Raw genomic sequence first — 15,373 nt, 5'->3', positions numbered from 1 at the left:
TAATTATACACTTTTTGTAAAATTTAAATGAGTTTAGTCCAACCTTGAATCAAATAAATATAACCCCACCAAAACAAACAAAACTACCAAACTAATATTGGAAATCACCTTGAGAAGAAATAGAGAAAAATCATGTCCCATAAAAAAAATCAGAAATCTTCATATACAGTGGAGGAAAAAGAGTAAAAAATGATATAAAAATATGTATAGAAATTAAAAGAGGAAGAATATTACGTAAAAAAAGCATAAAAGCATCACATGAGGGAACAATTCCTCAAACAGCACGTCAGATCAGTCCATTTTTATTGTCGCTCAGTGCAATCCAAAGCAAAACCAGCGGCGCAGTTAGTGACAAAAGCCCACAGCCACAGCCGCCACATAATAATACAATTAATAGGTAACAGTTCTCAACATCCTTTCATCACAACATTTGTTTGAGACATACATGAACAAAGCACATGTAATTCCGTATGATTAAGAGGAAGTACCTTGTGGCCAGCATTGATGCATCACGAGAGAAGGAACAGCCGATGAGAGGGCGATCATCTCCAATCTCGCTACACTCCAGGACAAACTCCCCAGCCTGCTTCACGACGAGTTCGGCCTCCGCCTCTGGGTCCTCATCGGAATCCTCGTGGCAGCGCTTGGGCATCTCAATCCTGGCCTTGGCACGGGGCAGCGAGTACTGTGCAATGTCGACACGCGCCTTAAGAAGCTCCTACGTGCCCTTGGTGAAGAAGGGGTACTGGATCTGCTCCTCCTCGCCGGTGGGTGCAGCGTGGTCGTCCTCCTGTGCGCGGAGGAGACGGTCGACCTGGCCATCGGCCTCGAGCCGGACCATGAGGGCTCGGAGGCGGTCGTGGCGCTCCATTTCACGCTCGCCAAGGCGGCGGAGGTAGGCCCGCACGGCCATGGCGTAGGCGCGGCGCCGCTAGAGGAGCTCCTGCACCGATTGCTCATGACGCTCCCACGCGGCGTGGTGGTCGTCGGAGACCTCGTAGTCGGCCTCGCCTCCGCCCCCGGCGGAGGAAGTGGCGGCGGCGGGACTGGGATGGGAGCGATTGGCGGGTGGACGGGGACGGGAAGCGGAGCCATGGGAGGAGTGGGGGCCGGGGGCCACAATTTTTTTAAAAAAATTACTTTTCCTCAATTTGGTAATAGTGCAACGGAAGAAAAACATCAAATAACCCTAGAAAGTGATGACATAATGTTACATATCTATTTATATTTATCATTTTTATAAAATTTAAAGTCCATAATTTATTTTATTGATAACCATAACATCTATGGTATTAGATAGTTAATATTTACAATAATATGTAGCTTAAAGACATATTTATTTAATAATAAAAATAGAAAACAGTTAAATCTTATCTCACTCTAATATTACCTCTTAATATGCCTCAGTATTATATATTAAAACATGAGAAGTTTGATGCTATCATCATTTTTTTTAATTTAGATTAGGATTGCTATGAAATATGAATCAAGCATCACATTAAATAGGGTACCATTAAATTTTTATAATAATTGGAGCAAGATAACTACAATTTTAATTTTACAGTAAAAAGCATAGGCAAGCATTTTCAAAAAAAAGTGTACTAAAATTTCTGATATTTTTTGTTTACTGCATGGATCTATATATGTGGAGCTGAACAAAATTTGTTTTATAATTTTTAGATTTTTCTATGAATTACTATGCATTTATTAATTTTCAGCCGATTTAAAAAATAAAAGAAAAGTAAATTGAAGATTTTACCTTGGGAACCCTAGAAAAAATTTTATTCTTTTTTTTTTCTTTCCACCGATTCCGGTTGGGATTCCGGTTGGGCTGATTGGCCCTACCGACGGAGACGGAGGCGAGCGACTGGAGTCCGGAGCCGACTTAATATGAGATTTTGCATTAGGAACCCTAGAATGTTTTTTATTTTGTTTTTTGCCCTTTTAGAAACGTTGAACCGAGGAGGTCGGTAGGAGGTCGGTAAACAGACAGAACACGGACGGACAGGAGGCAGAAGAAAATATTTGGCAAACTGAAATTTTGGCTCTTTATAGATAGGTATAGATGCATGGAGTATTAAATATAGATGAAAATAAAAACTAATTATACAGTTTGGTCAGAATTGACGAGACGAATCTTTTGAGCCTAGTTAGTCTATAATTAGATAATATTTATCAAATACAAACGAAAATACTACTATTCACGTTTTGCAAAAAAATTTTGAAAGTAAACCAGGCCTAAGTTGCTTCGGCTCGCAAGCCACAGGGTCAAGCACCTCCCACGTCGGCTTCGTAGATGGAAAAAGCACCGCAATAATTTTGGTCAGCCGCCGCCTCTCCGCCTGCAACTGCTCCTCAGCGTCCGAACTTGCAGTTGCTCCTCGTCTTCGGCCTTGTTTAGTTCACTCTGAAAATCAATAAAGTTTTCAAGATTCTTTGTCACATCAAATCTTGTGGCACATGCATGAAACATTAAATATAGACGAAAATAAAAACTAATTACACAGTTTAGCTGTAAATCACGAGACGAATTTTTTGATCCTAGTTAGTCTATGATTGGATAATATTTGTCACAAACAAACGAAAGTGCTACAGTACTGAAATCTTTTTACTTTTCGGAACTAAACAAGGCCTTCATTTCTTCAGGCTTTGTACACAGATGTCGTAATATGCTGATATGATTTTTTATATGAAATAGATATGGCATTTTGAGCCCCCTTTAAACTTTATAGTGTGATGGATGTGTCACAAAAATTATAATCAATAATACAATGTTGACATTTCTGTGGTACTACATCTAGATGATTTACATCTCTACAAGCACAAATTTGAGACACCTCAGCATGCTAAAAATCTCATTATCTTATAGATGTACCCACAAAAGGAAGATTAACAGCAGAGGTCAGCACAACAATATCTAGCTCGGCATTATAAGAGCACTGTAAAGTGGGATACTAATCAATAGAACACTATTACATATTTTCATTGAAATATAACTTTCTAGCAGATGATGACATTGTGGCATCTTGCTGAACTCCGAGTAAAAGATTTGTAAATCCTCCTTGGATGTAAGATGAATTTGTAGTATCTGGCCCATCTTGGAATAACGGAGAAGGCATGGTTGAAGCATTTGTGAAGTTTGACATAGCACTAATACCACCACTGCCACCAGCGTCAAGGTCCTGTGTCAGATATATGAAATAGTTCATAACAATTTTGTATAAGTAAATAAAATAGGACAATGAATAATAAGTCAAATTGATGACTTACGATTAATTGGTTCAGATCAACACCTTTATCTCTATTTTCTGTAGTCTTGTTTGAATCTCCTATACATATAGATTAAAATAAAGAAAATTACTATAGAGTAGTAATATTGGAAACAAAATCAGCTGGAGCAGTACCTTTCTTCTTAGCACTTTTCTTCTTCTTCCCTACATTTTTTTCAAGTACGTTTGTCACCCGTTTTTTCTTTGCACCTTTTACCACCTGAGGAATTTTAAAGGATATTTTGCCTTTCAAAGGGTCTGCATAGTCAGTCGAAACTAAAGGAACCTCATCCGATTTCTCTTTCATCTTGTTGAGAGAAGCATCTGCTTCCAAATCTAATTTTTGCATGCCTTTCTCCAAATCATGAAGAAGTTCTTTTGACAATGAACACTTCAATGCTATGGATGTCGCCATTCGTGAGTTGCGTGCAGCCCATGTTTTGTTACTTTCCGTCCCACTTTCTTGTTTGTCTACATAGAATCCTCTTTTTGTGTATTTGGTCCATCTTCCCAATATGTAATGTGGTGGCAAAATAAAAACATTTTTTGCATTTAAAACTTTCAGGGCATGCTTGCAAAATATACCTACAAGATAAATAGTCAATTTACCTCCATTCATATTATACTAAAAACTTACCGTAATTGAAAAAATTATGCTTATACCTATACATTCAAACTTTCTGCAAGAACATGCAATGGTCATATTTATAGTGTTGAACTGAACTGTTGCTCCATGAGTAGAGTGCATATGAGTAACCTCATATGTCAAGATTGACCCATCAGATTGTAATAATTTCCAAGAGAATGCAAATTGTTCTTTAAACTCTTCCTCAAACTCTGAATATATCCTTCTTGTATACGATTCAGCTGCAGTCTTTAACATGGCTAAATCTAAGATGTAAGTAACTGGGTTCTTTCGACGTGAATTAAAATCTGCATCTAACTCATTTTCACGAAGACTAGCGGAAACCTTATCACATTCTGCAAGAAGTTCTGAAAGTCCAAGTCTCTTACGAAATCTTTTCTTAAATACATTAGTTGTTGCTTGTATAATGTCCGAAAGAAATTAGCTATCTTACCATCTTCCTCGTCTATTTCAAGCGCATAAAAAAATGCAGGATCCTCTATTTGTTTATTCTTCAAATATTCCAATAATGTTTGCGCATCATTGGATTCTAAGTATTTCTTACGCTCGCGACCAATTGCATTATTGCAATCCATCCTTGATAACGGCACTTTGTCCGCTCCTCCGTAAAACTCCTTCATAAACTCATATACGTGAGCTGACTTCATCCCAGCTTCCCTTATCTGACTAATTAGCACTTTGTCTGCTTCTGTAACACGCCGTTGGGACCTCAGCTTGTGCAACTTATTTGGACTAGCAAGATAATGATTATGATCAAGTACAACCTTCTGCACGGTCCAAATTCCCTCTTTGCTAACACTGAACTGAACACGAGCTTCACAACTCGTCCTTGTAATATCTTTCTGTGATGACTTGTTTTTTCGATATCCTTCGTTACTGCAAACTATATATTTTTGATATATAGTTTTATCTTCTCGGAGCTTTGAATGACTCTTTCTAATACTAAACCTACTTTTACCAGCATAGGTATTGTACATCTCGTAAGCTTTATCCTCTGAATCGAAAGTCATACCAACTAAAGGAATGATCAAATTTTGACTAACTTTATCAACCACCTATTGAAAATTCAGATAAAAATTAAAGTTGTGTCTTGATTAAATCATGATACAAAAATTTTACATAGCTAACAAACATACTAACCCATGCCATACCTCAATTTCTTGTTGTCCCTCAGGTTCAAGTAATTCCAAATCAGATATAATCGCAGGTAATATGGACGGCGATTGATTAGATGACAACATAGGCATAGCCATTGGATTGACGTTCCTCTGCAGAAAGCACGTGTTCTCATGCTCTAATAAATAGACCATTAAAAAACACTAGTACAAACATCTATGGCGATCTATACATACCTGCACTACATCGTAAGTGGTGTGTGAGGAATCTGCTTTGGCCGGGTCGGCGTCACCATCCGAAGCAACACCAATGAAGGCGGGGTCAACCGGTCAAGCTCCATTGCGCCTGATGGCCTGCGTGGTTGCTGTGTAACTGCAGCGGCGACGAAGATCGCTCTCAATGTCTCTCGCCGCAAGAAAACAGATTGCGGCGCTTTTCCCGTCTACCAAGTGAACAAACGAATCTATCTTTTTTCCTATACAAGCCTATGACTTTGTTAGCCGAAGCAACTCAGCCAAGGTTAAAGCTAGCGCTGAGAATTAAGACTCAGACTTGCGGCTCGTGAGCCAGCCGCCAGCACGCGGAGGCGGACTGCACTTGGGAGACGGACTCGAGCACCAGGCGATCCAGCGCACGAGGCGGACTCGTTTTGTCCACGTGTCGTAGTTTGATTAGACGTCCGTACAGCGGCTTGGTGTGGACGGTCCACACACAAATTTTTTCCGGCTTGGACGGTAACGTGACCGGGGAGCTGAACCGGTGACGCCACTCGCTGGACGGCTGGACCTACTCCAGATATCCGACTGCCGACAGGTGGGTCCGAGCGGAAGCTGAGCTGCAGGTGCCATGGATCGATCTTCCGATTTTCGTGGCGATCGGGTGCGGCGGTCGGCGGAGTGGCCCGCACGCCGCGGGTCACAGGTCACCGTTTACGTTCGGTAGGATTAGTCATTGTTTACCGTAGGAATGTGAAGCTGATTAGCTCGTACTCCCTCCATCCTAAATTATAAGTCGTTTGACTTTTTTTACTCCAAGTTTGACCACTCGTCTTATTTAAAAAATTTATAAAAATATAGTCAAATTTTAAGTCATTCTTGAAGAACTTTTATTAATAAACCAATACACAATAAAAAAATGATATTTTGTACAAAACTTTGAATAAGACGAGTGGTCAAACTTGATATTAAAAAAGTCAAACGACTTACAATTTGGGATGGATTGAGTAGAAGAGAACCTGAGCTGTTGGAATGTTCTGCCGTAGTCGTACATTATTTTGGAGTTGTAATGTTACTGGCAAATCTGTGTGTTGCAATGGAAGATAAACATCGAATAACTCCAAAAAGTGATGACATAATGTTACATATCTATTTATATTTATTCTTTTTATAAAATTTAAAGTCAATAATTTACTTCATTGATAACCATAACATCTATAGTATTAGATAGTTAATCTTTACAATAATATATAGCTTGAAGACATATTTATTTAATAATAATAATATAAATTAGGCAAACCTTATCTTACTCTAATATTATCTCTTAATATACCTCAGTATTATATTAAAACATGAGAAGTTTGTTGCTAGCATTATATTTTTATTTAGATTAGGATTGCTATGAAATATGAATCAAGCATCACATTAAATAGGCTACTATAAAATTTTCATAATAATTGGAGCAAGATAACTACAATTTTAATTTTACACTAAAAAGCATAGACAAGCATCTCCAGCAAAAAAAATGTACTAAAATTTGTGATATTTTTTGTTTACTGCATGGATCTACGTATGTGGAGCTGAACAAAATTTGTTTTGTAATTTTTAGAGTTTTCTATGAATTATTGCGTATTTATCAATTTTTAAACGATCAATTTTACAATAAAAAGCATAGGAAAACATCTTTAGCAAAAAAAAATACTAAAATTTGTGATTTTTTTTTACTATATGAATCTATATATGTGGAGTTGAACAAAATTTGTTTTGTAATTTTTAATTTTTTCTATAAATTACTACGCATTTATCAATTTTCAACAAATTTAAAGAATAAAAGAAAAGTAAATTAGAGATTTTGCATTGGAAAGTTAAAAAAACTTCTATTCTTTTTTCTCTTTTCCACCGTACTGATTCGGATGAGTAGATTGGGTCGACCGATGGCCGAGGCGATCAACGGGAGCGAACAGAAAACTAATAGAAAAATTTATATTGAAAACCCTAGAAAAAATTCTATTATCTTATTGCTCTTCTACAAGCGTTGGGCGGGGGAGGTGACCGATTCCTGGCAACCAAAGGCGGATATGAGCGGACAAGAAAACTGTTGGCAAAATAAAATTTTGGCTCTTTATAGATAGGTCAATGGGCAGTTGGTCATTATTGTCTCGGAAAGCCAACTTTTTATGATTAGTTGTTGCTGCGTCAGAAGCCATTTTGTGGGGGCTTCGAAATGTTACAATATTCATTTGCTCTGCATCTTAAAGCCTGTTCGGTTGATTTTATCTGCCGAATTTATTTATTATTCAGCATGAGTCTAAGCTAACAAAACCAAGCGAGTTTATCCCGAAAGCATTTGCTGCTGGAGTTTTTGAGGTGCCAACTGCCAACAGACCGCCAAGTGCTCCGGCCTCGCCATTCGACAGCGAGACGTGGTTATGCCCCGCCGCCCGGAGCAAGGGCGAACAAACCGCCGTGCGTCAGGTGGATTTCCTCCTAACCTATAGCTGTTCAGTGGTGTACGGCACCTGCGGAAATTTAGCTGCAATGCCAGTGGCGAAGGTAGTGGAGACGCTGGACACTGGAGGCAGGTTACCGTCGAATGAACAGAGACGGCGAGGGCTCTGTTTGTCCTCCAGTCATCCTTTAACCCAGTACATGAAGCACATAACAGAACTCAAAAGCCGCAAAGTTAACAGGGCAGGTAGGAGCACCGATGATCGATCACTCTGAAATACAAATAAGTTTAGAGTCTTAACAATGCGTCTCGAGGTAGCAACACTTTCAGTCAAATTGTCTGCACAGCGGCATTTCCACAAACACATCGCGTGCGCTGCCATGGATCGTCAGGCAGCGACACGAGGAGTAGAGAGGAGAGCACGACCACACCGCTGGACATGGGAAGCACACGACCGGACCGGAGAACAAAAAAACACGGGAGAAGAAGAAATCTCAAGGGAGCCCGCTACTGGTCCTCGGCGGTGGTCGCGGGAGCAGGGTGGGCGGTGAAGATGCGGCGGAGGTGGGACGCGAGGGCGCCGGACGAGTCGGCGTCCGCCTCGCTGCGAAGCGCGTCCTGGAGGTCCCGCATGCGGTGGGAGAGGTCCTCGCGCTCGCGGCGGAGGTCGGCGTTGTCGACGGCGAGGTCGTTCAGGCGGTGCTTCTGGCCCAGGGACCGCAGGCTCATCATGAAGACGCCCGCCATCAGGAACAGCTGCACGAACCCTTCCTTGCGCTTCGCCGCGTTCGCCAACAGCCCCGGCGGGCGCCGGCCCCCGAAGCCGCTGCCGCTGACGTCCGCCATCTTCGCCTGCGGGGTTGGAGTGTTGTGTTGGCAGTCCGCTCTCCGGTGGGCTCTGGGGCCTGGGCTCTTTGGGAGGCAGATCCAGTAATTTGCCTCTGGTAGTCTGATCTGGTAAGGGACGCACTGTGACTTTTTCGTAGGGATGAAAACGGTAAGGATATTTTCCGACCGTATTCGAGACCGAATTCGTTTAGAGAGGTTCAGATCTGTCCGTATCCGAGTCCGAATGTTTAACATCCGATACCGTATCCGTATCCGAATACTTAAATCGTATATTTATGATATCGACATCCAATCATATCTTATCCGACATGATTGACATTATCCGTATTCGAATCCGAATCCGACCAAAAATATGAAAACAAATATGATATCAGTGATATCCGTCCGTATCCGATCCGTTTTCATCCCTACTTTTTCGGCATCTCCAGGCGTTCAAATCGAATCGAATGGCTCTTAGCGATTCAGAGGGGAAAAAGAAAGAGGAGAAAATTCTGCTCGAGGAGGTGGACAGGGATCGACTGCTCAACGTGGAGGAGACAGTACATTAGCTGAAGAACTTTTAAACGGAGCACTATGGCGCCAACATTATCAAAATACTCTCTCTTCCAAAATAAATGCACATCTCGCATCAGAAGAAACCAAATTTCTTAAGTTTGATAAAAAATATAGAAAATAGTATCAATATTTATATCTCTATATATTATGAAAATATATTCTATGTTCAGCCTAATGATAGTTATTATGCACAAAAAAATTAAATATTAGTGTATTTTTGTACATATTTGATCAAACTTAAAAACATTGACTAGGATGTCACATTTGCATTTATTTTAGGATGGAGGTAGTACGATTATAATAGGCATAGTCTGTTGTTCTGCTTTTGCTCTGTGCACGTTGAATTCTTATAGTTTCTGAATGAGCCTGTAGCTCAGTTGGTAGTGCTGGCAATGTATGTGGCTAGGCTGAGCGTTTAGGCGCCCACAGTTCGATCCCTAGTCTAGGCGACCCGTGGGTGTCGCTCCAGGGATTTTCTCCAAAGAGGGCTATAGGCGTGAGTAGTAGACATGTTTGTGATTTATCAGACAGTCTCGATTGTAATTGAGTGCGCTGTCAAGCCTGTGCTTTTGACAAGTTTTAGAAAAAAAAACTTTTTATGGTTTAAACGCTTTTGGATGTTTTAGGCCTAGCTGTTTTTTTTGTTAAACTGGTAACCCAAGTTACATTGCTTTCTTATAAACAGGTTTATCCTATTTTCAAGAAAAAGGGAAAAAATAAAAAGGGGTAGACTATGAGAGGGAGGCAGGTGGGCAGAATAGAACCCTGGTGCTCTTGCCTAGTTGGTGGAGTGTTGCCTCCACACATGACATTCATTTCTCTGTGTTGGACCTAAGTGTTTGCAACCCCAACTGAATCGCTCACAAACAACTCAGCTACAGTATAGAAACCTAGGGAGAAGATAAACAGTAACAACTAAGAAGGAGATATTCTGTTTGACAATTTGGTTGATGCCGACTGCCCCCCCTCCTTGTTGCTGCTTACAGTAGTTTTTCTGTACATGATTTGAACAGAGTTTGCAGAAACAAATTCATGTGCACACTGTCCAAAGAAAATATTAGTTACTACCAACTGGGATGAGATTAATTGAACTTGATGGATTCTTAACAATGCAAAGTATTTGTCAGTCCATCCCAAACTTTAAACACGCTTGGCCACAAGAAAGTAATCCAAAAAAATACTAGTATACCATCCCAATTTCATACCGGGGAGGCCCTTGTCATCCTAGTATGAATGATGATATAGCCATACATTCAAGTAGTTTCATACAAGTGTTCATCATTCCTCCTCCCCGAGTATTATTCTTATGTCCCACACAACCTTCAATTCCTTTTATGTCGCCTATACATAATAACAAACTAATAACTCAACACGTTTGATTCATTAACAAACTAATAACACGTGTGATCGATTAATTACTTGTACACACGCGCTTATTATTAGTTGTCGTAGATGCGGCACTCGTCGGTCTCCGGGTTCTCCTTGCAGTACTTCTCCAGCGGGTCGCTGTTCTCCTTGAGGTTGTCGCGGGCGTGGCTCGCCGCGGCGCTGATCTCCTCCACATTGTCCCATGCCGCCGCGCACTCCGCGGTGCCCTTCTCGTCCGCGCACGTCTCCTCCGCCTCCTTGATGCTCTCCGACAGCTTGTCGGAGATGTTCGACGGCGTGGCCGGCCCGGTCGACCTCACGGCGAATCCTCCGCCGCGCCGCGCCACGGGGAACCAGACGCGGCCGGTGGCGGCGGCCTTCCTCCTTGGGAGCACATCGCCGGCCGCCGCCGCCGCGAAGGTGGTCGCCGGAATTGAGAGGCTTGCCACCGTCGACGCCATTTCTTTCTTCTTGGCTTCTGTCCTGTTACAAACAAACTGTCTTTGTGTCGACAAGGGATGGTGTGTGTAGTGCTGGCTGTCACGTAGCTAGAACTGTACTTCGGTGCTTGGCATTTTGCGGTGGAGAGACGAGGTGAATATATAGCTTTGTTCGTCGACGGGCAGGCGTTTTACGTGCACTCGTTTCTTATCGCATGTTGGCCACTCGTGGTGGTACACGTCGTCGTCGCTGCGTTTAGAGAGATATTTGAAGAATTGGGAGATCTTTTGCTCTCTCGCTTCAGGAGATTGGAGTTGTTGGCAAGGAAAAAAACTTGCAGGTGTGCAAGCGTTTGCACGCGCGCGGTCATTTGTGTGTGCTTGTAAAATTCGTGTAGAACACGATGTTTGATGCGAGGTCCGTGTTGTGCCGCTTGTGTAGAGAAAAGTGAACTCGATGCGACCAAAACAAGAACTCGTTTTCAGGGGGTGAACCAAATATCTGAGATATTGTCGGAGGCTACGGATTGGAGAAACAAACAAATGGTATAGCACTACTACTATTGATAAATTTCTACTAATATTTTTTGGACAACTTGATAGATATGTATTTTGTGCTACCCGAGGATAACGTAGGAGATGCATGTTTGGCTGACAATAATCCAGACAAAAGTGCAAGGGAGTAGGAGTACTAGACAAGCCAAGACTAGCTAGTGGACGCGTGGACCCAGAGCCTCAGACCGGACTCCTGATTAGGCCCAATCATTGACAGCTTTCATAAAGAAGATGTGACCTCTATTGTCTACTAGTGAGCTAGCCTTGTTTAATTCGAAAAAAAAAATGACATCGAATATGTCAAAAGAATATTAGAAGAAGTTTTTGATACTAATAAAAAGACAAATTACATAACTCATCTAAAAACAGTGAGATATGAATTTGTTAAGCCTAATTAATCCATCATTAACATATATGAGTTACTATAGCAATTATAATTAATCATAGACTAATTAGACTTAAAAGAGTTGTATCTCGATTTACAACCAAATTACGTAATTAGGCTTTTTTCTACACTTAATGCTCCATGCATATGTCTAAATATTCAATAAGATTGGTGAAAAATTTTTGGACAGGAAACTAAACAAGACCTAAGCAACGCAATCATAAGTGAAAAAGAGTTCGATACATGGTATAGGGTTAGATGACCCGACTTATCCATTTGGTAGGACCAATGATTAGGAAGATAGGTTTTTCCAAACAGGCATGGGATGTCTGTAATTCTAATTGGTATAACTAGAATGAGCATGTGATGAATATGATGGATATGATAGGATCAATGACAAAGGTTAATTAATATCATATCATAAATTATATGTGACATGATCATAAGTTAACATAAACATCATAAATAATAAGTCGATACACAAATTATATGTTGCAGGCGACATTGTGTTATTCTCAATGAGCTAAGATAGCCCTGATATTTTTTTTCTTCGGTCTTGTTTAGTTCTTTTTTTTTTGCAAAATGAACATTTTAGCACTTTCGTTTATATTTAACAAATATTGTTCAATCATAGATTAACTAGGCTCAAAAGATTCGTCTTCCAAATTACAGGTAAATTATGTAATTAGTTATTTCTTTTATCTATATTTAATGCTCCGTGCATATGCCTAGGATTTGATGTGACGAAGAATCTAAAAAGTTTTGCAAAATTCTTTGGGAAAGTATTGGTGTCAAGCTTTTATAAGCTCAAGCGGCGGTACACAAAACATTTAGGAAAGAAAGAGAGAGATAACATGGAAACAAACCCTTTAGTTGGGTGGATGAAAATTTTTGGGTACTTTAGTACTTTCGTTTGTATTTGATAATTATTGTCTAAGCTTAAAAGATTCGTCTCATATAGGCAAACTATATAATTAGTTTTTGTTTTCGTCTAAATTTAGTGCTCTATATATGTGCCACAAGATTCGATGTGATGAAGAATCTTAAAAAAAATGTGGGTTTTGGAGGAAACTAAACAATGCCCCCATAACAGTCTAATAGGAACTGCGGAGCCGTGAGTGTTTTATCTCATCTGGTACTCTTCTTTATCACCGTTGTCTTTAACTTTTGTTAAGTTTTTGAAAATCACTACCAGGTCAGAAGTCCCGATCACTGCAAGTGTGACTTGGGAGGGAGATCTTTTGCTCGGTTCGGGAGATCGGAGTTGTTGGCAATAAAAACTTGCAGGTGTGCAAGCGTTGCACGGTCTTTTGTGCTTGTAAAGTTCATGTAGAACACGATGTTCGATGCAAGGTCCGTGTTGTGCCGCCTGTGTAGAAAAGTGAACTCAATGCGACCAAATCAACATGTCGTTTTCAGGGGTGAACCAAATATCTGAGATATTGTCAGAGACTGTGGATTGGAGAAACAAACAAATGGTAGCACTGCTACTATGATAAATTTCTAGATATTTTTGGAAAACTTGATACATAATAGTGGCATTCGTTACGGTAAACAACAAAAAGGCTATGTTTCTTAAAAATAAAGTAAATAGTGAGATAGATTAAGATTCATGCCATAAGAGATTCACGATGAGTTATCATATTGTTTAGTCCATAGCAATTATGCTCAAAGAGCAACACTGCAAATCACATCACAGTTATTATATCTTTTGAAGCCACCTAAATCCTCACATGCCTAAGAAATTCTTGTATATCTTTAGGAATGTTGTCTTTAGCTTTGTTGTCTTGTACTTTAACATCTCTACTAGGAATTTGGTCCTCAGTGCATTCCCATCATATATCTTGTTTACTCGTGATTTGTCTACATGCATACACACGTGTAGAGACACATAAATCCCTTTTGAACTTCTGTACAATGACTTAGATGACCCATAAAAGGTAATGCAAACATAACTGAAAAAGAGTTCGATAATCATGGTGTAGGGTTAGATGACCCAACTTGTCTAAAAAAAAAAGATGACCCAACTTATCTATTTTTTTGTTTTGGGTACTGTAGCATTTTCATTTTTTTATTTGACAAATATTATCCAATCATAGACTAACTAGGTTCAAAACATTCATTTCACGATTTACATACAAATTGTGCAATTAGTTTTTATTTTAGTCTATATTTAATGCTCTATATATGCATATGCCGCAATATTCGATGTGACGGAAAACCTTAAAAATTTTTTGGTTTTTGGGTGAACTAAACAAGGCCTTAGAAAAGCTAAATAGCACCGATACTCAATCCTTTTATTCCATTACAGCGGCATATTGATAGAGCTCTAAAACGATCCTCCCCTCTATCTCGCCCCCGATGGTGACGTCCATGAAGCACCTCGGATTTTTCACCTCCGTCGCCGCCCTCCATAGCGATCGCCCGCAAAGTCCCCAAGATCAAAGTACCAAACCCTAGCCGAATAGGCCTTGTGGAACCTTCTCGAGGCAAAGTGGTGTCGAGGTGGTGGTGGCCTTCGTCGATTACCTCGGGGGGAGCGAGAGCAGCATATGGATATATATGTCCAACGGGCCGTGTCGGGTCGGCCCAATGTTGTGCCGCAGATTGTCACGCCGTTATGGGCCGTCGTGTCTAACGGGTCGTGCCTCTACGGGCTTCGTGTGTGGCATTTGGCCCAAGGCACGGCCCGCGGGCTGGTTTCCGTGCTATGTCGGCTCGTCAAACATGTCGTGTCGTGCCAGCCCGCGGCCCATCAAACCGAAAACAACTCATTTTCATCAATATTTTCACCAATTGTTCATCATTTTCACCAATATAATAATTAACAACACATATATACAAAGTCATAGCTACACCAACAGTTCATTTTCACTAGGCCAACCGTTGGATGGGCCGTGCCCGTGCCGTGCCACGTGCCTGGGTGGCGGCCCAGGCATGGCCTGGTCCCTCAGGCTGGGTCAGCCCGGGCCCGGTGGCCACCGTATCGTGTCGTACTCGGGCCGGGCCAAATCACTGGGCTATGGGTCGGGTCATCGGGCCATAGGTTGTATGGCCATGTATACGTGTGGGTTGCGGTGGGTGTGGAGGGTTTTATGGTTAGATTTTCTAAAATCTTGGAGGGCCGTTTGGCTTTAGCCTGCGATTTAGATTTACACCGTGCGAAATTAAAGCGATTGGTTGCTGCAGTAAACTAAAAGAACTCTTGGATACTCTCTCGTTCTCCAAAATAAAAGTCATTTTTTACTTTTACAAAATCTATATAAAAATTAAAATGATTTATTATTTGGAATTGAGGAAGTACAAGATAATTGTGCCTTGTACAATATGCAAGACGCGTAATTTATTGCTTGGTGTTCTGCCGGTAATGATGAATGAACTATTTTTTTAGATTCAAGATCAGTTTTAATGGAAGCTTCAAGTGAGTTTTATTGTATTAGATAGGATGTCAAATAGGCATTTTTGATAATATAATAGTGTATTTGAGAAGAGATAGAAGAAATGAAACTTTCTTAACATAGTTACC

The 15,373-nt window shown here is 40.7% G+C and overlaps 2 protein-coding genes across 2 annotated transcripts; both read right to left on the bottom strand.

The window, feature by feature from the left end:
- LOC8080019 lies at nucleotides 7,930–8,699 on the bottom strand. The gene has a single exon (XM_002436650.2). The coding sequence runs from the start codon at nucleotides 8,539–8,541 to the stop codon at nucleotides 8,203–8,205; it is 339 nt and encodes a 112-aa protein (XP_002436695.1). The 5' UTR covers nucleotides 8,542–8,699; the 3' UTR covers nucleotides 7,930–8,202.
- LOC8070767 (calvin cycle protein CP12-1, chloroplastic) lies at nucleotides 10,198–11,057 on the bottom strand. Its single transcript, XM_002436649.2, has one exon. It carries the CDS (start codon nucleotides 10,926–10,928, stop codon nucleotides 10,539–10,541), a length of 390 nt encoding a protein of 129 aa, XP_002436694.1. The 5' UTR covers nucleotides 10,929–11,057; the 3' UTR covers nucleotides 10,198–10,538.

Source organism: Sorghum bicolor, chromosome 10 (genome assembly GCF_000003195.3).
Source record: "Sorghum bicolor cultivar BTx623 chromosome 10, Sorghum_bicolor_NCBIv3, whole genome shotgun sequence".
Taxonomy (NCBI): domain Eukaryota; kingdom Viridiplantae; phylum Streptophyta; class Magnoliopsida; order Poales; family Poaceae; genus Sorghum; species Sorghum bicolor.
Note: the sequence above shows the minus strand (reverse complement) of the source record. Positions and strands in the feature narration are given on the sequence as shown.

Coding starts and splice junctions, on each gene's coding strand:
- LOC8080019 (XM_002436650.2), bottom strand. CDS start 8,541: ATGGCGGACGTCAGCGGCAGCGGCTTCGGGGGCCGGCGCCCGCCGGGG.
- LOC8070767 (XM_002436649.2), bottom strand. CDS start 10,928: ATGGCGTCGACGGTGGCAAGCCTCTCAATTCCGGCGACCACCTTCGCG.